General features: G+C 49.2%; 2 protein-coding genes across 3 annotated transcripts in view; one reads left to right on the top strand and one right to left on the bottom strand.

Annotated features, from left to right (window-relative positions):
* The first annotated feature begins 246 nt into the window (after positions 1 to 246).
* CEP68 (centrosomal protein 68) lies at positions 247 to 25,619 on the top strand. 2 transcript variants are annotated; one of them, XM_061155183.1, is made up of 7 exons: positions 247 to 374; positions 9,731 to 10,126; positions 11,702 to 13,219; positions 14,633 to 14,755; positions 17,426 to 17,522; positions 21,166 to 21,338; positions 22,260 to 25,619. In XM_061155183.1, exons 2-7 carry the CDS (start codon positions 9,773 to 9,775, stop codon positions 22,281 to 22,283), a joined length of 2,289 nt encoding a protein of 762 aa, XP_061011166.1. In that variant the 5' UTR covers positions 247 to 374; positions 9,731 to 9,772; the 3' UTR covers positions 22,284 to 25,619. The 2 variants fall into 2 exon arrangements, with proteins under 2 accessions (XP_061011166.1, XP_061011165.1); XM_061155182.1 differs by lacking the exon at positions 22,260 to 25,619 and having other exon boundaries at positions 21,166 to 22,249.
* RAB1A (RAB1A, member RAS oncogene family) overlaps positions 25,456 to 27,254 on the bottom strand; it is a 29,317-nt gene continuing 27,518 nt past the window's right edge. Inside the window, exon 6 of the mRNA XM_061155184.1 lies at positions 25,456 to 27,252. Within this exon, the coding sequence (XP_061011167.1) occupies positions 27,055 to 27,252 (198 nt within the window). The 3' untranslated portion in view covers positions 25,456 to 27,054. The remainder of the gene's footprint in view (positions 27,253 to 27,254) is intronic.

The following is a 27,254-nucleotide window of genomic DNA, read 5'->3' as shown; positions in this document are numbered from 1 at the left end:
TCTCACTACCCCTTTCATCCAGAACACTAGAACGTGAGCCGCCAGCGCGGAAGGCGAGGAAGGACAGCCGACCGAAGAAGCGCCGGCTTCCCATAGGCCAAGGCGGTACCAGGGGTGGGCTGTTCTTGCAGGAGCAGGTCGTGCATTGGTCGAGCCTCCGGCCTGAGGGCTGGGATTGGTCGCGCCTCTCCGAAGGCGCCCTCCGCGCGGAGGCGGGGCGGCGGAGGGCGTGGCCGGCGCTCGGTCCCGCCCCAGGCGTTCAGGACTCCGGCGGGAGGGCCGCGGTGTCCACCTGGGACTCCGTCTTCGGAGCTGCCGCATGCGACTGCTGACGCCGCCGGCCCGTTCGGGAAGTCCGAAGGGTTCCGGACGCGGTAGGTAGCGACCGACTGGTGCACGGGCGCGGAGTTTGAGGTTCTGCGAAACCCGGGGCTGCGGCCCGGCCCCCTCGCCCTGCGGGGGCGGGCCGCGGGGCCTTGCGTCCCCCTCCCCTAAGGGCGCCGAGCCTTCAAGGGGCCGGGGGCGCCTCGTGCCTGAGCCTCCATTTTGCAGGCGGAACGGCGGGTGAGGGTAGCGGCCGGGAGTCGGGGCGCGGAGGCGGGAGGCCGCCGTTGGAAAAGCCTGAGCGCGGCGAAATCGGGCCGCGGGAGTGAGCGTGTCCGGGCATCCTCCCGTCTGAGCAGCTGCGCCGCGTTGCTGCCCCGGCTTCCGAGGACTCTCTCTCCTTCGCGGCCTCGTTTCGGGCGTGTCTTGTTTATTACTCTGCGCGCACGCCCGGCCCAGGTGCTCCGGGAGTTAGGGGCTCGAGCTGCTCCTGGGTTCGGGCTGCCTTAGAGACCCTCTCTCACCCGCTCAGGGTCATTCCGGCTGTTAAGATGGAGACGAACGATGCCTTCTGGTCGCTTTGAATGCGGCAGCCCCCGCTGCCGAGGAGAAAATGCAATTCGTCTCACATGTTTTGCCTGGAAAGGCCACCCTTTCCAACTGCCATCACTAGAATGGTTCTCAGCCCAGGGGCACAAGTCCAAAACCTGTTTCAAGCCCTTTATAATTATTGGGTTGGGTTCGGTGTATTGTTTGTAATAAAAATGAACGGAAACCTGCCAGTGCCACAGCAGATTTGGACCTCACTGAGAATTTACTGGAGGGGGGTGGGGAGGGCGGACACGTAGAGAGATGACATTCGTAAATACCCTTACGTTCCTAGACCTAGGATGTGAAGGATGTTAAACACTGATGCATGAGACACTGTTTGGAGTCAAGAAGTCAACGTTACAAGGCTTGATTAAAAGAGGTAGAGGCAACAAAATTCTGTAAAGCAATTATCCTTCAATAAAAAATGAAAAACAGAGGTCATCCCTTCTCCTCCTTGTTCCTTCCACCACCTGGGTCAATCAGTTCTGGGTCTCCTGCTACAGAAAAGAGCAAATAACTCATGTTTCACCTCTTCTGGAAGGCTTTTTAAAGTTCTTTCCCTACCCCTCAACTAATAATCACTCCCTACTTTGATCTGCCTTCTGTAGCCTCTGTTTTTATTCATCACATTGTGTTGTGGTTTCCCCAGCCCCTAGGACGGTGCTTGGAACACAGAAGACACTCAGTGGTTGAAGGAAGCCAAAAGAAAGCAAAAAATCAGTAGTGTAGCCAAAAGTCGACAAAATAACAACTAATTCCATTAACATGTTGGGCCAGTTATTCGTACAAGTGAGGAAAGCAATTGAGCTGTGGCTCTCAAGTCAAACCCCATGACTTTAGCTCAACCTTGTTACTAACTTCGGAAAAGTTAGGTAACTTCTTCATGCCTCAGTAAAATGGGAGTGACAATAGTACCTGCTTCATGATTTCTGAGGATTAAATAAAATATTGACATAAAGTGCTTGGCATAGTTCTCTGGCACAAGGAAAATGTTCCTTAGCTGTTAACACTTGTTAGGATAAAAATAAACATATTTGAGCAGATTCACTAATACTAAACGTCTGTATGGTATTTAACCCTCAGGTTCTGTCTGCCTTTTGGTCCTTATCTGTTCCTTGATTTTAAAAACATTCCTTAAGCCATTCCAGAATTTTTCCCCCACAGTAAAAGTATTCCATGGAAGATTACCTGTTTATGCATTTAAAGTACTATCACCCACTGGAAATTGATGGAGTGCCAAATAACAGTTTGGCCAAGTATTGCAGTAATATTTGATGCACTCTTCATGTGGTCTGTTACTGAAAATGGTCATGTAGAAGCAGAGGCAAGGGAGGCTGATGTGACTGACAAAAAAGTTGGTTCAGATGGAAGTGGACTTGAGATGGTGTCTCTCCTTTTAACTTAAATCTGTTTTCATGAAAAAACTGTCTCCTGTCTTTAAAGTTGCTCACAAACATTGTGAACAGTGGAAGAAGTCCTCTAGTAGCTCTGAATCTATTTGTTAGACCTTGAGGTGGCAGATGCACCCCTCCTAGGGGGAGGTTGCCTCACTTCCAGATTTTCCTGTACGTCTCTCTGGTCACAGGAAACAGGCTTAAGTTGTCCATTTCCTGCCAGCTGTAGGTCCCCTTGGCATGTCAGTTTCTCTTAAATTACTCAGAGTCTCCAAAACAAAGACCGGGTCTCTTCTCACTTGTAACTATCACAGGAGAATTCTCTGCTCTGTGCTTTTAGTGTAGCTACATGAATCTGGAATCCTTTCTAGGAAATACTGTTCTTTCTGAAGATGCCTTTCCAGTTGTGACATCCTGTCATTAACCATTAAGAAACCGGCCACAAGGTGTGAGCTTTTCCTAGTGTCCTGTTGGAAAGACCTTAAGGACAGGGACTGTAAATTTCCTTCTTTTGTCTGCCCTGCATAAGGTGGGTGCTTGATGAATGGTTGGAAAGCCACTGTATTTCCCTTTCAGGATGCTGAAACAGGCTTACTAACTTGGTGGTTCTGAAACATTACTGTGCCTACCAACCACCTGGAGAGCTTGCTAAGATGCAGATTCTGGTCCCAGAGCTCTGGGGGTGGTGCCTGAGAATCTGCATTCCCAGCAAGCCCTGAGGTGATGCAGGTGCTGCTTTTCCATGGACAGTACTTTGAGTAGAAAGATACTAACATAAGGATCTACATTTGATTTTTAGATGTACTGGTAAACAGGCTTTGTTTTCTTCTGGTATTTGTTGAAGTGTTGGATTTAGAGCTTTAAAAAAAAAAAAAAATCTGTTTTTAACACTTTCTCTATTTTGTTCCAAAAATTATTTGAGTAATCTTTCCAAAATCATTTCAGTGTAACAAGATTTTTCATAAAAGTGATTGAGACAGATCAGGTGAAATACCAGTTGAATGCCTCTCTGACCTCTGCATTTTACTTGCGTGAGACTACTGATTTGGCTCTGAGCTTCCAAGCAGCAAGAGCAAAGAGGAGAATTTTTTTAAAATCAGTTTTGCCAGTACCTATATAAAGTAAAGAGCAAACTGGCTACTCAGTGAAATCACAGTTTCTGTTACAGAGACCTGAGAATTCTTCTCCAAAGAGAAGCGTTCTTAATGGCATCTCCATAATATCAGTAAGTTTCTTATCAATCTTCACATCGTGTGGCCCGACGGACTTACAGAAGACTGTCAGCACAGTAAAAGCAGTGGCCTGTGGAACTGCAGCCGTGTGGTCCAGGGTCAGCTTCTTTAGACAGCAGGAATGATTTGTGTTATGGAGCAGATGTTTTTTGACCTTGCTCTTTGGTGGGAACAGAGTAGTGTTAGTCACTCGTTGATGTCCAACTCTTTGCAAATCCCATGGGCTGTATCCACCAGGCTCCTCTGTCCATGGGATTCTCCTGGTAAAAATACTGGAGTGGGTTGCCAATCCCTTCTCTAGAAGATATTCCCGACCCAGGGATCGAACCCAGATCTCTGGCGTTGCAGGCTGATTCTTTACCGTTTGAGCGACAGGGAAGACCTAGGTGGGAACAGAGGGTCCACTTCATGGACATGTTCAACCCCCATCATCCTCATACTTTGAGCTTCGTTGGATGGCAATAATCTACGGCCAAGGAGGCCAGAGAGCTTGGGGTGGGGGGAGGGGTGGCTGGAATCTCAGTTAAGGTCCTTGTAGATGTGGCAGTCGGAGAAGGCAATGGCACCCCACTCCAGTACTCTTGCCTGGAAGGTCCCATGGATGGAGGAGCCTGGTAGGCTGCAGTCCATGGGGTCGATAAGAGCCGGACACGACTGAGCGGCTTCACTTTCACTTTTCACTTTCATGCATTGGAGAAGGAAATGGCAACCCACTCCAGTGTTCTTGCCTGAAGAATCCCAGGGACGGGGGAGCCTGGTGGGCTGCCGTCTATGGGGTCACACAGAGTCGGACACAACTGAAGCAACTTTTTAGCAGCAGCAGATGCAGCAGTGTATCTCCTTAAAGGCCATCTAAAGACCTCTCGTGACAAGTTAAAAGATCGGCCTTGCTGTGAGGTTCTCTTGTCACAGAGAACACAGTTTTTGGTTGATTTTTTTTTTAACTTTATTAAGCTGGTTGCGTAAAAGATATTATACATTCTCATGTTAACAGTTCTTGTCATGAACAGAAGCAACAAAAATAGTGCAATAGTAAGATGTGCTTCACATACAATCACATGGTGATAGGAGCTCAGGCCCCGAAGGGGCTGCAGGGCTTGCGCAGCCAGGGAAGGAGCAGGTGGAAGGGGGATGGCTTTGAGCCATGGGCCTCCCAGTCTCAAACCTCCCGCACAGCGTTCCTGGCAGCCACCCCACTCTGAGGCCAGCCTGGGCCCCTTGTGACTGCTCCTCTTGTTGGCCTCCCCTCATAGTCTTCACCTGCTTTCATACTGCCTCCCATGCCTGGACTGGCTTCTGCCTTTGAGCCCCTTTCTGCCATCCATCTAGTTCCCCCAGAAGCCTTCCAGCAACCGGACAGTGCTGGGTCCACCTCACCGCCCCCGCTTTCTTCCTTGTGTGAAGATTCATGTTCCTAGAGAAAGGGCTGCACGGAGAGCCTCTTTGTCTGCTTCCCCGGCCTGATTCTGCCGCCATGTGTGTGTGGCATTCGTTGACCATTTACACCTATGGCCTCCTACAAAAACAGCTCGGAGCTTCAGGGCTTTAGCCCCTGAACCCAGGCACAGAGATGGGTCCCGGGAAGAACCTGGCTTCCTGGGCACGGTTGCTGTAAATCAGATGGTTTGTGCGCTTGTGATTTAGAGAATCCTGATCAGAGGAGGATTGCCCCCTAAGTTGAACATTTGTACATTTGAACGGTTTAGTTAAGAGAAGAACATAGCCAGCCCCCCTCAACCTCCCCCCTCCTTTCCACCCACACACGGACTTCCAAGTTCTCTGTTCTCCACCCTGGACAGGAGTGAGTGGGAGGAAGTCCTGGCAACTGTGACAGGCCTGCACAAGGAGTGTGCGGCCAGTACTAGGAAGGGTCAGATGTCCAGACTTAACCAGTTAGTGTGACCCCATAGATGATATATGAGCATGTCTTTACCATAGGGCAAGAGTAAGCCAGATTGTTGAACGCTGCTGACAGCATAGCACGTTTTCATCTGAGCAGTCCATTTGGTGTTCTAGAAAGGAGGAAGCTTGTCCCACTGGAAGAATTCAAGCAGAATCCCCTTCTCCACCCTCACCCTCAGTGGGGTGAGAAGAAATGATGATGTGTAAAATCTAGAGTCTGTGTGGAAATGAGAGCTGGACTGTCATGCAGTGTTACAGATGCCCACCTGACACTTGCCCACAGAGCTGAGCCCTTTATCCATTTGCTTGGCTGATGATTGATGTCTTCAGCAGTCATTCCTTCAAGGAGTTTTCCCTATCCCAGTTGAGTTCTCCCTTTCTTTGTTTTCTGTAATACTTATGTACAATTTGGATTGAACACTCATGGTGGACTTTTTTCGTTTCACATGAATCTGTTTTAATTCTCATTTAAAAAAAAAAAAAGAAAGCTCATGTGGCACAGGGAAAATACACCTTAATTTGTTAGGCAGATTAATAAGTGAGATTATGAACAGACTATGTATCCAGACTGAGAAAATAACCACCTATAATCTGTCTTTTCAGAAGTACCATTTCCATGAAAATCACTGAATTTCAGACCTTCTCTCCTGGTTGCTGGAGGACTTTTGGTGACACTGTTCACTTAGTTCAGATTTGTATCTATGCTTGAAAGTTACCTAGCAGTATCTCCAGAGGAGCTTTTAATTCTAGCCCACCACTCACCCCCAGGATGAAGAGACACCTTCTTTTTGAATAGTGAAATCCAGACAAGACAGATCAAAAACACATTGTTAAACAAAGAGATCATTTCTTTGTACCCCTCTATTGCCCCAGCATCATCTTATTCCAGTCCCCTGTCGTTCAGACCACATGCTTTGGTGAATGGGGGCCAGGAGAGTATGGATTAGCCACCCATCATGGCCTGACTCTGGCCATTGAAAGAATTTATAGAAATGGAGCAAGAAATTGGGGCCTCTGGTTAGGTTCAGCCTTCACCCTAATTTTTCCAGCTGGTGGGCTCAGCTTGTTGCTATAATTGTGAAAACAGTTTTCCTGTCATCGTCTTCATGTGCCGTCTCTTAAATAGCCACTAGGTGAGGATGTGGCTCCGTGAAGGTCTTTCCCTGTGGGACGTGGTCCCTTCCCAGTCTCTCTGCTTTGTGTCTATTTGGTACCTTGTTCCCGAGTTGGTGCATAAAGAGCTTGGGTTCTGGATTTGACTCTCTGAAAGGTTTCCCCCCTCCGTGAAATTAGAATGAGAGGACCCACCTCCTGTGGGAAACTGGCGTGCTCTCAGGCCACAGGTGGGGAGTGTACCAGATGTCTGAAGTACCCGTGTGAGTCCCCTTCACCTCAGCAGTTTCCTCTGGCTTGATCCTGTGGGTGTGCTAGTACGTGTGCAATGGGGTGTGTGTGTGCGCGTGCGCGCACTTGTTCATCACAGCATTAGTAGCAAAAGGTTGGAAATCACATAAATATCCACCAGTAGGTGGAATAAGCTATCATGCATCCTTACAGTGGAGTACAGTGCTGGGTGGTGGCAGAAACCAGAAGGTGCTGACTGTGCATTGCTAAGGGAAGATCTCCAAAGTATTTCATTTAAAAAAAGAAAAAAAAAAAAAAAAGCAAGATTCTGAACAGCATGTCCTGTACAGTTAACTACTTTCATGTTAAAGGGGGCAGTGGGGGAGGATGAAATAAACGTTTGTGTTTGTCTACATATACATCAAGAGATGAGAAACACACACAGCATTAATTAGACCTACCTGGTTTTTTTGTGGGAGTATCTAGTGGTAAATATTTTTGCTTGATTGATATGAAAAATTGGCTGCTTTTCTTCCTCTGTTGGACTCCTCTTTGTTCCTTGTAAGGTGCGTTGCTTGACTAATTCTGTCTCCTCGCAGCCCCCCGCCCCGCCCCATGACACGGGGTGACCGGCCCCATGCACTGTGCGCAGCGCTGTCCACGTGGCCCGTGTCCTCTGGGCGTAGGGGAGGGAGACTTGCATGTGCAGTGTATTCTCTATCTGAACCATATGTGACCGGTTCAAGGCAGTCGTTCTTCTGCTGAGTCCCTGTGCGGGCGACGGCCATGAGAAGGTGCTAAGAGTGCACGTGACCTGTGTTCTGCTCTCGGCTCGCTGCTGACTGAAGCCTCGCCAGTTGGCCAGGCCGGGCAGGACACTCTTGTTTTCCGGGCGCACTGTCCCCACCAGTGGTGTTTCCAGTGTGAGGGCCGAGCAGGACGCGCCCCCTCCGTGGCCTCCTCCCCCTGCTCAGGCTTCCCTGCTGCCCTAGCACCTCCTATTGCCATCAGTGCCTTCATGTCGCTGAGGAAACGAGGCTGTTTCTGGCCAGGTTTTAGCTTTGAGGTTGGCAGTGCGTCCCAGGCAGCTGCCCAGATCCTCAGCACTTGCACGCGCTTGCCTCCCTGTTCAGTCCTGGAGTTCTCCTCCTGCCCGCTTTCATCCCAGCCTCATCTGGCCCTGGCTCCCAGCAGAGCCCTCAGGCTCAGGGTCCCCCTCTGTGGTCCCTGAAGCTCCTGTTGGAATGGCCCTGTTCTCAGATCCAACTGCCAGATCGTTCCTTCCCTCGTCCCAAGGGCTCACCCTGGTTCTCCCCTCCCTGCTGCCCGCCCGGTGTACTTCCCTCTCGTTGTCACATGCGTGTACACCGTGTGGCCACTGCCATTGTCATCCTCCCGGATTTCCATGGCTTCCCTCAGTTACCCGTTAATCGTAACCCAGGTCAGCGGGAGGACAGTTGCTGCTGTAGCTCTGGCCATCCTTGGGATGAGAAGTGCCCACCTGCTGCACAGCCCAGGGTGTGGCTTCCCGGCTGCCTCTCCTTCGCCGGCAGAGCAGGCACTGTGGGAGCCCTGAGCTCAGCCACAGCCTGGAGGAGAGCAGTCGGAGCCGGGCTGGAGCCGCCTGCCTGCTGCGGGGCTGTGGTGACCGCAGCTGCTGCAGCGCTGGCAGAGCGAGGGCCCCAGCCAGGCCCCTTGCCCCGTGGGGCTGGGCCACAGAGACAGGTGACTGTGTGTTCAGTCACCAAGTCGGGTCCGACTCTGCTGCCCCATGGACTGCAGCACACCAGCCTCCTGCCCCTCACCATCTCTTGGAGTTGGCCCAAGTTCGTGTCCATTGAATCAGTGAAGCTGTCCAACCGTCTCATCCTCTGTCACCCTCTTCTCTTTCTGCCTTCAATCTTTCTCAGCATCAGGGTGTTTTCCAGTGAGTCAGCTGTTCACATCAGCTGGCCAGAGTATTGGAGCTTCAGCATTAGTCCTTCCAGTGAATATTCGGGGTTGATTTCCTTTAGGATTAACTGGTTTGATCTCCTTGCTCTCCAAGGGACTCTCAAGAGCCTTCTTCAGCACACCAGTTCAAAAGTATCAATTCTTCAGCGCTCTGCCTTCTTTATGGTCCAGCTGGACCACAGGTCATGTGCACTGGAAAGACTGTAGCCTTGACGTGTGGACCTTCATCAGCAAAGTGATGTCTTTGCCTTTTTACACACTGTCTAGGTTTGTCATAGCTTTCCTGCCAAAAAGCAATTGTCTTCTAATTTCATGGCTACAGTCTCCATCTGCAGCAATTTTAGAGCCCAAGAGGAGGAAATCTGTCACTGCTTCCACATTTTCCCCTTCTCTTTGCCATGAAGTGATGGGACCAGATGCCATGCTCTTAGGATTTTTTTAATATTATGGCTCAGACAACGAGGGTGACTTTAGGCAGGACCAAACCATGACTCAGGCTTCCCAGTGTTAGTGGTAAAGAACCCACCTGCCAACGCAGGTAGACTTAATAGACGTGGGTTTGATTTCTGGGTTGAAAGATCCTCTGGAGGAGGGAATGGCAACCCACTCCAGTATTCTTGCCTGAAGAATCCCATGGACAGAGGAGCCTGGTGGGCTACGGCGTATGGGGTCGAAGAGAGTCAGACACAACTAAAGCGACTTAGCACGCAGCACAAACCTTGACTCTGGTTGGACTTGCGTTGACCCTCCTGGGCATCTGTTGGGGCTGCTGCAGCCACATAACAGCAGAGGACCAGATAACAGCTCCCACGTCCCCTTTGGAAGGGTCTGGAGCTGAGGAAAAGCCAGACCTCTGTTTTTCTTTGAGGAAGTGGCCATCATTTGTTCTTTTGGCCAAAAAAATATTTGTCTTCATCATTAAGAAATAAAAGGTTTCCTGGTCGTAGAAGCAGAAAGTTTATCTTTTTCTCTCCCTTTCCCATCTTGTAGGGAGCTGAAGCTTCAGCAGAACCCTGACCCAGGGACAGCTCAATGGCCCTGGGAGAAGAAAAGGCAGAGGGAAAGGCGTCCTCAGACAAGAAGGCCCCTTCCTGTGGGGGCTGGAGCCGCAGGGAGCAGGAACTGAGCCCCTCAGGGCCTGTGCTCGGGGAGCAGCCGCCACGCCTGGAAGCTGAGGGAGGACCTGCCTCCCCTGTTGGGGGCACCGAGGGGCTCCCCAGCCCTGCCGGCTACGGTGGGGTTGGCCCTGGCTCCTCCAGAACCTGCCAGCCACTGGCCAATGGGGCCAGCAGGGAGCCAGCAGCCGGTGGATCTAAGCCCGCTCTCAGTTGCATGCCTCCTCCTGCCAGCCTGGAGACTGGAGATCTGCCCTCTGCGGGAAGCCAGGTAGGCACCAGGGTAGTGGGGCTGGCCTTTGAGAGTCCACTCCAGCACTGTCTCACCATCTTACAGCTTCCTCAGCGCCTGTATGAGGCGGGGAGGTGGGAGAGCTTAGGTAGCTTGGATGTGCTGATCTCTGTTGCGCAGGTTCACATGGACAGGTGGGCCCAGCGGAGAGCTCTCTTCACAGCATCTCCTCTTCCTCAGAAGTGTGACTGGTGACCTTTTGAGGATTGGGGATGCTGTAACCAGGACATCCAGAGGCCAGGCAGGGGAGCCGCAGTGGGGGGGCCATGTCCTATTTTTGACTTGGTGATGTTGAGGCTTTCCGGGGCCCCTGGGGAGACGTGGGGAAGAAGAGTCCAGGGCCGTGGGCTCCTGGGGGCTGTATCCCACTGGGCCCTCGGGGACCTGGCAGCACTGTCTCTGGGCAAAGAGGATTTCGGGGGCTTCCCCAACTACAGGCAGCCTCGCCTGTGGGTGTCATGTGGAGCAGGGAGTCCTTCCTGTCTCTGACCTCGGGCGAACCACTGCCTCTTGCAGGCCCTCAGGACAGTGGGGAAGGTTACCCACTTGAGATGTCCCTCCCAGCTCTGACAGCCTGTGGTGGTCTGCATGCCAGGACCTTTCATGGTGACAGCTTTGACCTGTGCTGTGTCATGGTGGCACTGGCTGCCACGTGCTGCCCGGGGCCCTGTGACATGAGGAGGTTCTAAGCATGACCGCCTGGGAGGAGACAGAGGCTAGGCCCCCCTGCCAGGGGGCCGGGGCCCTGCGAGGCTCAGGGACCTGAGTCAGTGAGGTGGGCGGCCAGCGAGCGAACACAGAGACAGGCTGTTTGTGAGTGTCCGCCTGGTGCTTGTTGCGGCGCTGCTGTTTGGCGAGCTCCCGTTGTTCACCCTGGAGCTCGTTAATCCGCGTAGCCTGAGGAGGCGGTCCTGTCACCACCCCCACGTTGCAGGTAAGGGAGGTGAGGCTGGGGTAAGGCTGGCAGCTAGGGGTTGGCCTCAGGGCTGCTGGTTACAGAGCCCACACCCTAAGCTCTGTGCCATCCTGCCTCCCTTGGGGGTGGGCTCTTCGTCGAGCTGATTAAAAGTCTGAGTGAGGAGGCTGGGGTGAATGACTCATTTTGCCACTATTGAGTCACCGCTGGGTGTGAGCTGAGCCGGGTGGGGCCTGGCGGGCCGCCTGCCTGCCAGGTTCGGATGTGTGTCCTGTTGGCAACAGAATTACTGAGGTCTTGCTTGCCCAGGGCGCGCTTCTCCGAGGTTAAGCAGTGTGTTCCAGCTCCAGCACGACAGAGCCGTTTGAGTTCTGCTTGTTCTCACACGAGGCGTCTGTGCAGGAAGAACCGGGGAAGGCCAGCAGTGGGGGTTGGGGGATCAGCTCCGGGAGGCCCGTCTGCCCCTCCTCTCCATCTCCAGCCGCACCGTCGCTGAGTCTGACTCTCGCACCAAGTAGCAGGCTCTTTTCCACAACTTTCCTCTGGATCATCTGGGTCCCCAAAACCACCCCCGAGTTGTCCCCGAGGAGAGAAGTCTGGCTCGCCTGTCTGACCTTTTCCTTCCCTCCTGTCACTAGATGGAGGAGACCAGGCTTCCTGTCCCGGAGGCGGAGGCGCTACCTCGGACTCGAGCCATTCCCAGAGCTGCCGCTCTTTGCTCAGGACACGATGCTGACACTGAAGACGACCCGTCCCCTGTGGAGTCGCCGCAGGTGCCAGACCTCTGCCCACAGTCTCCCATCCCAGGCTTCCCGTGCCCGTCGAGGTGGAGGTCGGCCGTGAGCCCGGAGACGCCCGCGCCACTGTCGTCCAGCCGCAGCGTGTCGGCCTCCTCCTCGGGCAGCAGTCTGCAGGGTCACCAGGAAAAGGCAGAGCCTCGGAGCGGCTGCCTCACCAAGGTCTCCTCCTGCCTGGAGCTGGCTGTCCCACCGTCAGCCCCCTCAGCGGTAGGCCCTGGGCCTCGGCTCCAGTGGTTGCCCCAGCCCGTGTCCTCAGCGGGGGATGCCCCCGGGCTGGGTAGGAGACGCCTCTCCTTCCAGGCCGAGTACTGGGCCTGTGTGCTGCCCGATTCCCTGCCTCCCTCCCCAGACCGCCGCTCCCCACTCTGGAACCCGAACAAAGAGTACGAAGACCTGCTGGACTACACCTATCCCCTCAGGCCCGGGCCCCGGCTCCCGAAGCAGCTCGATAGCCACGTGCTGGCTGAGCCCGTCCCGCAGGACTCAGGCGTAGACCTCGATAGCTTCTCCATCTCCCCGGCGAGCACCCTCAAGTCACCCACTAACGTCTCCCACAGTTGCCCACCAGCCGAGGCTGCCGCTGTGCCATTCTCTACACCCAGAGAGCCAAGCCTTAAGCGGGGGCCCTCTGGAGTACCCCAGAAGCAGGGTGGTGTGGGGTTAGCGTCTTGCAGCCCTTTTGCCTCTACCCCCAGAGCCCCAGGCGGTAGGGCCACTCCTTGGGTGAGCAGAGAGCCTGCCCGGAAGAACCTGAGGGACTGGCCACCTGTGGGCAGGCACCTTGAGCTGGGCTCTCCACACCTGAGGACACGGGACAGAGGGTGGCCCTCACCTGGGCTGGAGAGGGAGAAGGGGGCCAGCCAGGGCCTCGGGCGCCTCGCCTGCACGGAGTCTGGATGGAAACCACAAGAGGAGATGGAAAGTGACGACGAGTATCTGGCCCTACCCACTCGGCTGACACAGGTTTCTAGCTTGGTTTCGTATCTGGGCTCCATTCCCACCTCTGTGCCCCTGTCCACGGATGCAGCTGAAGGGCAGAGCTCCCTGGATGTGTCGGACAGTGATGGGCCAGCTTCCCTCCCGTCAGACTCCAGCCAAAGCCAGCTTCCCTCCAGGGCTACCTTCAGAGGGTCCTGGAGTGCTGAGGACCAGAAGCACCGTTTGCTACGCTCCTTCATCCATGCAAGGCGCTCTGCTGGGGAGGGCAGTCTGGTGAGCGGCCAGGCCCTGGGGGTCTCCTCTGGACCAGTGAGAACACGCGCCTCCTGGTCGGCAATGTTGGATCCAGATGCTGAAGGGCAGCTTCCCAGGAAGGGTGGAGAGCAGGGAAAAGAGTCACTCGTGCAGTGCGTGCAGGTAAACTCAGCATTTCAGCACTGTTGCCTTTCTTCCCCTTGTCCACTAGTGAAGCTTGGTAACATTGAGCACTTAGGTGCCAGGCACTGTACTGCACCTTCTGTCCTATTCCTGATGACTGCTGGCGTTCTCTTGTCACCGCTGGAGGAAAAGGCAGCGAGGTGTTAGGTAATCTGCACCTTCACGGTCCGTGAGAGTAGAGCCTGTGCCAACCAGTCCCCAGGCTGCCCCCAGGGCGCTTCACTTTGAGGGTCAGGAGGGACCTGTGCTCAGACGCCTTCAGGAAGTACAGGCTCAGTGAAAGTGTTTTCTTGGCCAAAAGACTTCCCAGAAATTTAATTTGATAAAGTGCTGTAACTGCAGATTTGAGAGGGTCAGGTACAGTATTGCCTAGATTTGCTAGACTCTTGTGGACCATCTGAGAATATCAGGAGGTGGAGCTAATACTGCATGGAATAGGGTTGTCAGTATCAGGTATTTGTGAGTTTTGGCTCCATCTCTTTACTTTGCTTGTTGGTAGAGTGTGGAGCTTTGCCTCTTTGGTCATTGTGTGGGTTGAATGAAATAACTCATGTCACATACCTTGCACAGTCCCTCACATAAGGATGTTCAGGTGCGTGGCTGTCCACACATTGGGAGAGCCCAGGGCCTGCCTCCCGCCTGAGCACCCAGGTGATGTGTCCACACGGCAGCAGGGCAACCAGCCGAGGGCTATGTCCCCAGGAGCGGCATCACAGTTGAATTCTAGCTCTCAAGGAGGGCTTTAACCTGCCCCGTGGTGTCGCGTGGACTTTATTTGTACTGTGAAGCAGGTGTACGGGTGTTAGCATGTGGAAGATTGAAACTGTGGGGTACAGGCCTGGGCTCACAGCCCCTTGGTGAGTGGCTGGCAGGAGTCTGGGGCCCGGCTCCCTGGGCGGGTAGGAGCAGCACAGGGACAGGCAGCTTTAGTTCAGTTTTCAGGTGTAGGATCAGGTCAGTCTTGGTCACGGGCCCACATTCTGTGTCCACGTCGTCCCCAGGAGCAGTTGTATAGTCAGTATGGTGCTGACCGAGGACACTTCCTCGGAGCGGCTGCCTCACCAAGGTCACACTTTCTCTGTGTCGGGCAGGTCCCTTCTGGGCCATTCTTCCCCCCCGACTCTCTCCCCTCACGTGCCCTCCTCTGCCCCTGCACACAGGGCTGGCGCTTCACAGACGGGACACAGAGCCAGGGTGAGCCCTCCATGTTGCCCTGGCAGAGGTCTGGAGTCACGGGGTGGGGACAGGCCGGGAGCAGAGAGGAGACGACGCCTTGGTGGAGAATGCTCTGGAAAGGTGCAGCATGTAGCCTGGGCGCCCCCAGATATTTTTAGCCTGTGAAAATGTAGCCTGCGGTTCCATGGGTGACACACGATTTATTTGTCTACACAGACATTTTGTTGTCAGCTGGAAGAGCTGATCCACTGGCTGTATCACGTTGCAGACACTACTGACCACCTCACTGCGCCCAGATCCAGCCTTACGGGCCTCAAGTCTTCCCTGCAGCTTTACCGGGTAATAAGTGGTCCTGGTTTCTGATTGTTCACTCACTAGAGTCGTGGTAAATTACTTGATTAGAAAGTAAAAGTTCAAATGACTGATGCACATCATGTCATGATCCATTGACTTTTACCTGAAATCTAATCGGAGATCTTACCGGAAATCTAATTCTTTTCAAATCCTTAATGCTGAAAAACTTAACATGGAGGAGTTACTTCCCAGACCAAGCAGAGCTTGAAGAAAGTGCATTTTATTTATCTTCAATCCAAAATACTTCAGGATTATTTGCAATGTGATTTTCCAAATGTCTCAGGCTTCCCTGATAGCTCAGTTGGTAAAGAATCTGCCTGCAATGCAGGAGACTCCAGTTTGATTACTGGGTCGGGGAGATTCCCTGGAGAAGGGCTAGGCTACCCACTCCAGTATTCTTGGACTTCCCTTGTGGCTCAGCTGGTAAAGAATCCTCCTGCAATGTGGGAGACCTGGATTCGAACCCTGGGTTAGGAAGATCCCCTGGTGAAGGGAAAGGCTGCCCACTCCAGTATTCTGGCCTGGAGAATTCCATGGACTACAGTCCATGGGGTCACAAAGAGTCAGACACAACTGAGTAACTTTCACTTTCCAAATGTCTCAGGGATTGATAGGTGGAGATATGCATTGTTAGGCAATCACAAGACTATTGAAATTAAGTAAAATTAAAAGATTAGGTTTTTCAGTTCTGGCCACATTCCAAGTGTTTGGTCATCACATTTGTCTGGTGGCTACCATATTGAACAGAGAGAGCATTTAGAACATTTCCATCATCACAGAAAACTGTTGGACAGCCCTGACTGGTATTTTAAAGATTTGAGCTGAATTGCACTGACTCCAGAATACACACAAGGCCTTTTGATGGTATTTAAACCAAAATATGACCCAGGTTGCTTCTCAAGGTATTTTTTTGGGGGTAGGGGTTACCTCTTTAGATTCTGTTAACTATCTCTTTGTGGGTCCTGGTTAACTTTGTAACGGGTGTATTTTGTGACATTCTGTGCTGTTCTGGCATAATTATCAGTAGGCCCCCTTCATTCTCAGAAGTGTTCTGAATTGGATGATAAAGTATCAGTTGATACTGATATTCACATCGACTGAACCACTTGCTGACTTACAGCATGTCTGTCTGGTTGACCAAGTCTTTCTGTCACCTCTTCCAAAGGAGCAGAGGTAGTGTTTGTGCCTGAACTTGTGGTTTAATCCAGTTTTCTGGGACAGTTCTTTCAGTAGAAGAGTGTGTGATTTACTTGTGACCAAGCCAGGGCCACACCACCCAACTCAGAGCTCCTTCCACACCCAGGCAAGAGGGGGGACCCTTTGTTTTCCAACTTGGAGCCAACTAAAATTTAGGGGCAAGGCCTTGCCTGGGTGGGCCAGCTGCCCTACCCTCGTGGGAATGCTGCTTCCTGCCGAGTGGAGAGTGGTTACCAGAGTTCCTTTCCCAGAGCACGCTTGAGAGAGGAGAGGAAGGCTGAGCGTGAGGGCCCTCCATGCAGAGCCGTGCAGGGCCCGCCCCCAGGAGGCCCAGGGCAGCACCACCATGAGAGAGGACACTGCTTGGAGCTTGGACCTACCAGGGTGGCCTTTCTAGAGGGCCTCTGCCCCCCTCCCCTCAGAGCAGGTGTCTCATAGCAACTCTGTTCCTTCCATTTTATCCCTCCTCCTGTCCTCTGCATGTCTCCGCTCCCAGGCCGGTCACATGCACCTGTCTTGCTTTGTGGGTAGAGCTGAGATCTGAGCTGGGAGTTACTGCAGGTTAGCGAAGCCTAGCCCGCTTGTGTCATCCACACAACTGTGTCACCAAGTGGGACCTCACTGTCAGCGCTGCTCCACACAGAATTGTGCTTGGCTCATGCCCACATGTGGGCTGCCTCGAGCCTACTTAGATACCAGATTTAAGCACATGTACGCTGGTTCACACATTTCTCATTTGTGACCCTGTCTTGTGTATTTTGTCTTAACACAGTGGGTTTGTGGCAGCATATAAACTGCAGAGTACTAAAGAAGAAAATAATAAATACAGGTTAATACGCAAATGAAAACAAGACAGGAATATAGTAAATCCAAAAGTAAAACTGCAACTTTAAAATGTAAACTGCACCCTGTGCTGAAGGTGGTCATGGATATGACTTTACATCTTAGCAGCTGAAGGAAAAACCAGAAACGGCTACAAGGCTTGGTACTGCAGGGGGAAAAAAAATCAACTGCTCAGGAGACTCACAGCTTCCCTGACGCCTTCCCATGGCCTCAGGTCCACAGAGAGCGGGACAGAGGGAGGACGTGGGGCAGGCTGCTGCTGCCTGTGGTCATACTGAAGGCGCCTCTCTGGTGGCTCTGACCAGGTCCACTAGAATGGAAAACAGTCTCAACAGGCCCCTGAGCTTAAAGGGGCCTTAAAGCTCAGGAGCCAGGTTCTGCCAGGGAAAAGAAAACTCTGCTCTTGTCAAATTGTAAACAGAAAAAAAGGATTGACTCTGGATTTGCCTTGGGCTCAAAGAAGATGAAATTAAACTACTGCACTGTTTACTTGGGGAATTCTGAAGACTGGGTGGGTTAAAGGGGAGTGCAACTACCAAACAAAAGATCCTTTTTAATGACTTATGAAATGGTGGTAATGAAGCTCTTCCCTGTTTTTTTTTTTTATGCTCTAAGCAATTTAAGAAAGATATAGATGAACACCAGTCCCTGACGGAGAGTGTCTTACAGAAAGGGGAGGTCCTGCTTCAGAGCCTGCTGGATAATACCCCAGGTGAGATGCTTGGGTTTTGAATTTAGCCGGTGCCTAATACCTCTCAGTGCAAGTCCGGGACTCACTCTGTCACCAGGCGGAGCCAGTAATACAAGAATCCCTCGTGTCCACACCCGCTGGCTTCAACTCCCACAGCTGACTGCCAGCCTCTCGCATCTTCATGGCCCCACAAACACGTGATGAAGCAGTCACAGCCCTGCGAGTGTGAGAAGTCAGGCACTGAGCCTGCAAGAATGATACATATTAAAGAAAAGAAAAAAAGGTGCATTTGGCTGTGCTCAGTCTTAGCAGCATGCAGGAGCTTTAGCTGCAGCGTGTGAACCTTGCTGCTGCATGTAGAATCTAGTCCCCTGACCAGGGATCAAGCCAAGGCCCCTGTTTTGAGAGCACGGAGTCCCAGCCACTTGAACCACCAGGGATGTCCCAGGAATAGTGCTTTTTAAGCTTCTGCCTTTCCTTGGTGGAGTCCTTGGTGGAATGCTGGCTTTAGTCCAGAGCCCCTTAGCTTAGGGGAGCCATGGACACAGTGAGGAGCCTGCAGGGCTCCCTTCCTTTTTGCCCTGCAGGCTGGACCCCTCTCTGGTTATCTGCTTTGGGAGAGGATTTGTTCCAGGACCTGAGAGCAGTCAGTCTGTTCTATGGGAAGAGACTGAAGAACTGAGGAGAAAGGGACAGCTGGACAGTGGTACACAAACTAAGCTTGAGCCCCTTTTGCAGGATGGATTCCCAGATTAGGAAGGCGTGAAAATGAGACTCTGAGAGTGCATCTCAGGGTGCAGGTGTTTCCAGTTGGCCTTGCCCTTGCTGGGGGCAGGTATGATAGGATGAATATGACAGGAGAATGCTAAGTTAAAGGAAGGAATTGATGGACGCCTCAAAGCAGCCCCTATTTTTCTGTAACACTGAGCAAGCAAGTGCTGAAAAAGCTCATCTATGTTCTGCCTCAATTTTGGAGTGAAATGGGATTTACACTGGAAGCAAAACAGTGTAAACAACAGTGGGCAGGACCCACTGGCTTGAGAAGGGAAGAGGTGGCGCTTTCCTGACCAGCAGTGGTGGGTGGGTGTTGTGGTAGGGAGGTGGCGCGAAGTGTCCCAGCCTGAGCACCGCTGACACCCTGGGCCATGTGATACTTTGTCTCGAGGGCAGCTGTCCTGTTGTTGCACCAAGTTTATCAGCATCCCCAGCCTCTGCCCATTAGATGCCAGTAGTAAACCTTCTCGGTTTTGACAACCCCAAACATCACCAGACACTGCCAGGTGTCCCCTGGGAAGGAAACTACCACCAGGACTGAAAACTGAGCGTGGGCAGAGCGGTTTTGCTGGGGGCAGCCACTGAAGGGTTTTCAGCAGGGCACGACTTAACCCGTTGTCAGTCGCGTGAGCCCACGGCCATCCCTTGCCCTGGGGACGCCTTTGCTTTGGCTCATCCACTGTGCTCTTGCATTAAGTTTTTTAACTTCTATCGGGGCAGAGATGTGGTATGCCAGGCTCCTTTGCCACTTGTTACACCAGCACTGTCTTGAGTACTATGTGCAGACTGTGCCGCAAGCCCTGTGAGGCGGGCAGTGCGTATTCTCACTTCACAGAGCTGACTGCATGGGGCCACACAGGGCGTGGCAGCCTGACTCCAGCCCCTGTGCGCTGACACCCCACTCAGGCTCCTGCACCTCCACACACACACAATAGTGTAAAGAACTCAGCACCAGGAAATTTCCTGGAGGCCACATGTAACAGAGGGCTTCTTACAAGCTACAGGTTGTTCTTGGACCTTCATTTAAAAATTGACTCAGTAATACTTCTCAATACTTAATCAGTAATGATGTCCCCCTTTGCTCTTCTCTCCAAAGGAGTAGAGGTATTTTACTGCCTAAATAAGAGACTTTTTTTCTTTAGGGAATTCTCTGGTGGTCCAGACGGGAAGAGCTAGCGCTTTCACTGCTGTAGGCGCAAGTTCAGTCTCTGATTGGGGAACTAAGATCCCAGAAGCTATGCATGGCCAAAAAAAAAAAAAAGCTTTGGGGTATTTTGTGGTTTTTCAGATCTGTATCCAGGCTCACTCAGATGGACACCATGCCCCTCCCAATTCTCTGCTTGCACTAATCAGGAACTTGGCTGTTTTGTGAAAATCACAGGTTCCCCTAGACATACACAGGGTCTTTAGCTAGGTGCACAACTCTTCCCTCCAGATCACACTGTCAGAGTCAGTGGAGCCCAAGCATGGACACCCCAGTCCCCACAAACTTTTTCAGAGCCCGCTTTCATTTTCAGCCACATGCAAAACCTGAGGGACAAGTCAAATTAATTCCTTCAAAATGTGTTCATCTCGCCTCCAGCTAAAGGGTTTTCCTGTAGTTATCTGGCAAGTTTTCACTACATTTTGACCCGGTTACCTTGGTGCATGAAGTAGCAGATCTGCCTTACACCCTAACTCCTCATTATCCTAGATCAGACGACTAGAACCTATTAACATCAAGCTGAACCAGGCACATATTCAATGAAAACATCGAAGTCTCAACTGGAAAAGAATTTCATCCCTGTTCCAGCTTTCCTTTTGTTTGGCCCCAACCAAATGTTCTAACATTTTAAAATAAAAGTTAAAAAAATAAAGGCCCCCTGAATCCCACCGACCCCACCCAGGACTGTTCACATGACTGGTGAACTTGGAGGAGAGAACCTGACCCACTCGCCCTGAGAGGTGAGCTGTGCTGTGCCCTGGCTGTGTTCCTCGGCCGGCCCTGCTGGCTGCTCTTAAGTTGTCAGGTTGGCACTCTGCCCTGATGATGCTGCACCGCTGTGGCTTCCCTAGGGGCTAACCTCCACAGCCTATTCCTCCTTCAGCCCATCTGTCGGCATCCTCTGCAGATAACTCAGCTTCCCCTTTCCCTTCCTCTGCTCACAGATGTTGCAGCTGTGGCAGGAAATTAGGGAGAGGGTGAACACAGCTGATAAAGGCACAGGAAGCAAAAGCAGCCTTTGTGTTTAACAAAGGAAGTCAAGTTTTTAAAAGAAAAAAAACCAAGCCTGCTGTGTGTGATGCACTCTGAACCTGGTCCCTCCCTTCCTCAAATACTTGGCCTATAGGGGTTGGAATCTTGGCCTCATGAACCATCTTGTCTTAGCCTGCTTTCAGGTAATTTTCTTTTGAAGTCTATTCATTTAGGACCCACCAAAAAGGGTTCACAAGCAATCCCATGTTATGTTACCACATCACCCATATATGTGCTAAATGACAGTCCCACAGCCAACAGAAGCTGATCGGACCTGGTAGCAGGACCCAAAGTCCTCATGGTGGCATGTTGTTTTCATTTCAGACTTCAGCCCCACAGGATCTGGCTGTGAGCCAGGGGTCTTATCTCTAAAAGTCAGATAATACCAGTCATCAGACAACCATGTCTCTCTGCATTTTTGTGAATTGTGTAACTCCACAGAGTGGAGCCAGTGAAATAATTCAGCATCAATCACAAGTTAACAACATAGGTTACACAGTGCAGTGCAGTTCAGTCGGGGCGGGGGGCGTATTTTTTTTAAGTGGACATTGTGAAACTTGCCATGTTCCTGTTTTCTGCTACACCCTGGTATATTCCTTGAAGGTACACTTGTGTTGTCTCTTTGGCCTTACTGCTTTAAAACTCGTTTGTTAGTGTTGAAGGATGTCCTGGGCAGGATCTCTCGGCAGCCCAGCGCGCTGGAGAGCCACGCAGATCGCCTGTACGACACCATCTTGGCCTCCCTAGACACACTGGCCGGCTGCACCCTCACTCCCAACAGCACGCCAGCGGCACACAGGAGCGCCAGTGTGAAGGGTATTAGCCTGGTGAGTACAGCAACCCCAGAGGAGAAAATTTGTCCTGAGACCCAAGTGCCTGATTCTGGAACAGAGTTCTGCTCTAATAGTTGGCTGTTTCTTAGAAGCTTCTTGAACTAAGACCTACTGAAACAAATGAGAGGCTGGGAGAAGCCGCTGGAACTGAAAAGGGGAGATGCTGCCATTGCCAGGAAGTGGGGCTGGGGTGCGGCGCTTTCTGTGATGATGAAAGCGGCACGTTCCATTGCTCACTTGCAACCCTGTGCCTGCTGAGGACTAGGGTGCTCTGTGCTTCCATCTTAAATGGCTGACGTGTCACCCCTCCCCATCCATGGAAACAACTGTAGAATTCACCTGTACCAACTTTTTTATGTCTGTGCACATATGCTTCTCCAGTACAGGCTGCCTCTATCCTATAGGTTCTTTCCACCCAGCTCGTGTGGTGCTCCATCTGTAAGCAACTCTTGACAGTGCCAAGTAGCCACAGGGATCCTAAGTTACAACTCCCCACATCTCCTTTTCCTGGAAATGCCCTCTGTAAGCATCACACACCACTCCCCTCCAAAAAAAGGCTAGAGGATGGATAGATGGGCGCACCAGGCCTTGGAGATGTCACAGATAGAAACAGAAGCTAAGAGCAAAGAGGGGCTGCTGCCCCACACCATGATGCCACAGCTGGAGCATGCTGCTTCTGAAACTTCTACAGCCGAAACCTGGCATTTAACTCAGATTTCCTGAGTGAGATTTCACTGTAGATAAAAGAAGGTAAGGGATAAATCCAGGTATGTCAGGAGCAGGGAGTCCCTGTATTTGCATCAAATAAATGTAGGCAGTAGTCATTTTAATACTAAAATGAATGCAGATGATTGCCATGTCACTTCTTCCTCTGCAGCATTCTGCCTGTAACAGATGCTTCTCTTTCTCTTTTAGGCATCTTCTCTGGAAGAGATGTAATAACCTGTCAGTCAAAATGTGGCTATTGGGAAACTTTCGGAAGTCCTTGTGAGAGCTATTTAATATTGAAACCAAGGGGGAAATGTGACTCTAATGTACTAGCTTTAAAATGCTAGCTCTTCCCTGAAAGGAAGGGCTGCTGAGTTACTGTTTTTATTTAAAATGAGTCCTTCCCAGTTAAGGTTTTCCTTTGGTGCTTCTTACAAAGAGCATGTAGCTTTCCAGTTGTTGATAAAATAATGCCAACAAGGCTTACAGGATTTCCCCTCCCTATGTCCAGTTAAAAAGAGGAGACAGAACTCCTAAACTAGTCTGCGTACTGAGATCATTTAAAGAAGGCTGGTATGAGAAAGAAGGTACCCAGTACTTGGTATTCTCAGGCATACAAGAGGATCCAAGAGACAAAAGGTGACTGGTGAGCCAGGAACTTGGATCTTTTCATAAAGCGAAGCATAGGCTTATAAATCACTCTTTGAAGACTGTAGAAGACAAACTCTCCAAAATAATAGAAAGTTTTGAACAAATAGAACCTCTGCAAATTAGTTTGGGCTGCTAAGATACCTTTTATCATCTTAAGTGCTCAGGGCTCCATCTGCCTGCCCAACATTTTAAAGGAGAATGTGATAGGGGCTTAAGAAGCTGCCATTGAGCTTCAGTCCACTAATGATCTGCCTTCAGGGTACCTTCAGGAGGAGGCATTCTCCTCTCCTCCCTGTGAAGAGTCAGAGAAGGACATGGATAGGCTCACACAGTCTATAATAACTATAGAAGCTAAGGCTATTCATAGTGAGGAAAAAAGGGAATTCTTTGTTGCTTTGGGAGTTGACATGTAAGTACCTGGTTTGGGGGGGGGGGGGGGGTGCGCGTAACCAAGGAGCAACCATTTAAAGCCAACTCTGTAGCTTTTTAAAGTAAAATGATTGGCCACTGCTGGTAACCACACATTCTGCAAAAACAAAGAAGTGCTTTAAAAATGTTTTATCGGGCTGTGAATGCACATGGAAGGAGGAAAGCACTTTCCCTGTGCACTTGTATTCCAGTAGGCTACGACCTGAGGAAAGGGTTCTCCACACTTAAATATGTGATCAACACTTCAAGAAAGTCAAGATCCTTTCTCAAACTCTAGGTTCTCACTTGAGGAGGGTGCTTAAGAAAGGAAGATACTTTATAAAGAAATGGACAAATCACCTGAACCCAGTGAACCCAGAGCAGGTAACATTAGAACAGTTGCTTTTATAAAGGAGCCTTCTGATATCCCCTCAGAATAAAATACTTAGTAGAAATTACCCTCTTTAAGAGAAGCTTAGAACTTTAATTTTGGGGGCTGAGCCACTTAACACCATCTCATCCACCTCTGTGAACTAAAACCCTAAAGAGTTTAAACTGGAAAATAAGCTGTTAATAAGTTTTAATGTTTAAAGATTTTAATTCTAAAGGGAAACTATAAAATTCAGTAGCAGTTATATAAAATGGAGTATTTCAAGTGCCTCTGCCATTCTAGTATTTATCAAAATGCTTAAAGCATTTATCAAAATGCTTAAGGGCGTAATTTTGATTCTGCTGTCTCTGTTTTTAATCTTGGTTCTGTACATAGATTTAAAAAGACAAAACACCTTCCTAGCAGATTATTATATATGTAAAATAGTCTTAAAGGCCTTAATTGGTTAAGAAGACATATCTAATAGCCTCTGTTCTTAAATTGATATATTTCACCTTCTCTTTGATGTGACTATAAATTGGTACATGCCTTTCCAATGAGTGTGTTACAGGACAAGCCCTTGGGAGTTAAACCCATTTATTTACAAACATTTTGCTAGGCATGAAAATGCCTTAACTAGTTAGCAAAAGAACTGTTTCTATAGGACTGTCATCTTCAAAGTAACCAATGGTATTTTACAGTAGTTGAATGCTGAAAGTGCCATTCAATCTAATAATTAGCTTCAGCTGACAAATTTTCACAGAATATTTTATTTCAGAGTACCCTATTTTGTAAAAAACTATTACTTTTACCAAGCGATGATCTAAAGATATTTTTGTTCACTTCCTTTGCCTACTCTGGACCTACTCATGAATATCACCGAAGAGTATCAGGAAGGCTATTAATGGTATCTTCAGCAGTGCTATAGGTGTAAGACCTCCCTTAAAATTCAAGCAGAAATTGTTTCTGACTAGAAGATGCCACCAGCAGCATTTCGTAAGCAAACACGGCCAGGTTCGATTCTGGGAGCCTAGCTGGCCAGTGCTCTGTGGTCCACGTTAGCCTTAAGGACAGCAGTGGCTCAGTGTAGTTACAAAACCCCAAGTTTACCTGTAGTGTAATTTCCCAGTAGTCCCCTTAAAGTAGCAGAACTGAAGTCCACAGGCAAGTGGCAGTACTGGGAGCTAGATTGGCAGTTTCAAAACCTGGGTTCTTGTTGCAGCTCCACCACGGCTTAACCTCATCTGCAAATAGTAGACAGTGTCAGTACAATACTGTTTTGAAGCTTAAATGGGAATACAAAGAAGGGCAGATGTAAAATATGTTGCAATGACAACATACATGCTAAAGGAAATTTTGGTCTGTAGTCAAAAAAAGTCATTGCTTAGACCAGAATGGCTATCATTTTGCAAGGATTTCCAGAGACTGTGACTGCTTAGGTTTAGAACATGTGAGCTAATTCATAGCAACCACTTAACAAAATACGGCAAGCAATAATTCGAGTGAATGGATTATCAAAAGCCCATAATAATATAGCTTGAAATATTTGTACTTGAAAATGGGGGTAGGAATAGGAGTATTTTCCCCAAAAACTGCATTTATTAAGTGAGTAGTGAAGCATGCTGAAACATCTTGTCCCAGTCTTGACTACAACCACAAGGAAAAGAACACTAGAATTTTCAAAAATAAATATGTAAATATGCTTACACCTCAAATTCACAAATTTTTTTGCTAACTCACCAAGAAAAAGCTGACAGTTTGAACAACTTGCTGTATAAAACAAAAGTGCATTACATTGTCTGAAATTTGTATCATCTACTTTAAAAACATTTCTAAATTATGTGTTTGTACTGTATTGATAAGGCAAAAAAAACCTTTTGAAGCATTAAAAAAATTTCACCCAAATAACTATTGGTAGCTTGAGGAGTTTTTCAGTTGCCTTATGTGAAGATGAATAGACCCAACAAGCACATCTATAATACAAAGTAAACTGTGATTTTATTGTGAAATTCTCATAGATGGAAAATTAAATTGAATATTTATTCTGTCCATTTCATTTTACAATAATCTTACCACTTATTTTTGTACCATGTATTTCAATTGCCTGTTTAGTGAAAATAAAGAAACCTATAATTTTTGGCTTGTTTTTAAATTTTATCACTGAATTAAAGACCCCACCATAAAATGTGTAGCCAACAGCCACATCCCACGCCCCTAAGTAAAGAATATTTTGGTTACTATTTCAACCCCAAGGAAACAATCTTTGACTTCTATCACCTTAAAATGCCAGAGTTAGCAAAAGACTTTTGTTCCCCCACAATAAAAACAAACCCTAGGATCTTTCAGGTCCTAGTTAACAAAATTTTCACATGTGCAAAATTCGACTGAAATATTTCTCTCATTTATCACTCCCGCCCAGCATTCATGTTTTCAGCTAATTTTAAGGGACATATTAGGGCAAATAGTACATGTCCTGCTTCCTACTTAAATGCTTTAACTCGCCTCCAACCTAAGGTATACAATTGTGGAGGATAAAACAGCTGACATCAGACTCTAAACATGGAAGAAACAATATTAGCACATGTGTTAGTCTGCCAATTAAGGAAAGGTGTTTTCCACCTCTACCACAGAAGAATCAAGTGTTGATCAATGAAGCCATTTCAAATGGTTCTAGAGAAGGATCAGAGATAATAGGCTAGGTAGCATACATTCTAAAACTTATTTTCATACAATTTAATCTCCCTGAACCACTAAGCTTGGTTAAATCCCTGTGCAGCAGAAGCCTCCTTAGGTCATTTACTGGGTATATTATCTGGAAAGCATATTGGATGCTGCTCTAAAATAGGTCTACAATGCCCTGGTTGCACACACAAATGGCTGTTTTGAGTATAATGCAAGGCTCTATTTCCCTTTAGCCATAAGAATTAAAACAATACTTATCACCATACAGTTTGATATTACTTCCAATAAGTACAATATTTATTAAACATATCTTCAGTTGTTTTGTTACATAGTGTGCAACAAATTACAATATTCTGCAGCCACAAATTATATGCAGAGTATGAAGAAACTATTAATCAGATAGTGTAATCTTTCCGTTTATAACTCTACAAGGAAGAACTAGCAAATCAGATCTTACATATAACATCTCACTAAACTTTATGCATGGAAAGTGACAGACACTGGTTGTGCTGTTTGATACAAAATGGCTGAACTTCATCTTCAGAAGACTAAACCTGACATCTAAACATGCCAATATAAACATCAAAACAAAATATATTCTAACCAACCACGGGAAACAGTCTGGTATCAGGAAAGCAACAAGGATTACACACATTATTTTATAAACCAGCACACAAAGGTTTAAAACAGTTCTGAAAATGAAGTTAGCTGTCTTGAGTCAAGGGAATAAAAAAAAAGTCAGTATTGACCATTTACAATCTCTGACCTTTGTGGAGACGGTAAGAATCTGTTGTAGTGCAGCTACATACAGTACAATTCAGGCAATTTTGTTTTTTTCACTTGGGTTCAGATTGCAAATTCATTGCTGTGAGAAAAGGACGGAGGCAAATTTTAGCAGCAACCTCCACCTGACTGCTTGACCGGAGTGCTCTGAATTTTAACATTGGACTTCTCGGCACCACCAGCTGTTGCTCCAGGACCCATTCGCTTTTTAATCTCAGCTGCCATCGTCATGAAAGACTGTTCTACATTCGTTGCATTCTTAGCACTGGTTTCCAAAAATGGAATTCCAAGGGAATCAGCAAATTCCT

This window comes from Dama dama, chromosome 11 (genome assembly GCF_033118175.1).
Source record: "Dama dama isolate Ldn47 chromosome 11, ASM3311817v1, whole genome shotgun sequence".
NCBI classification, from domain to species: domain Eukaryota; kingdom Metazoa; phylum Chordata; class Mammalia; order Artiodactyla; family Cervidae; genus Dama; species Dama dama.
This window is presented reverse-complemented; position numbering and strand designations above follow the sequence as displayed.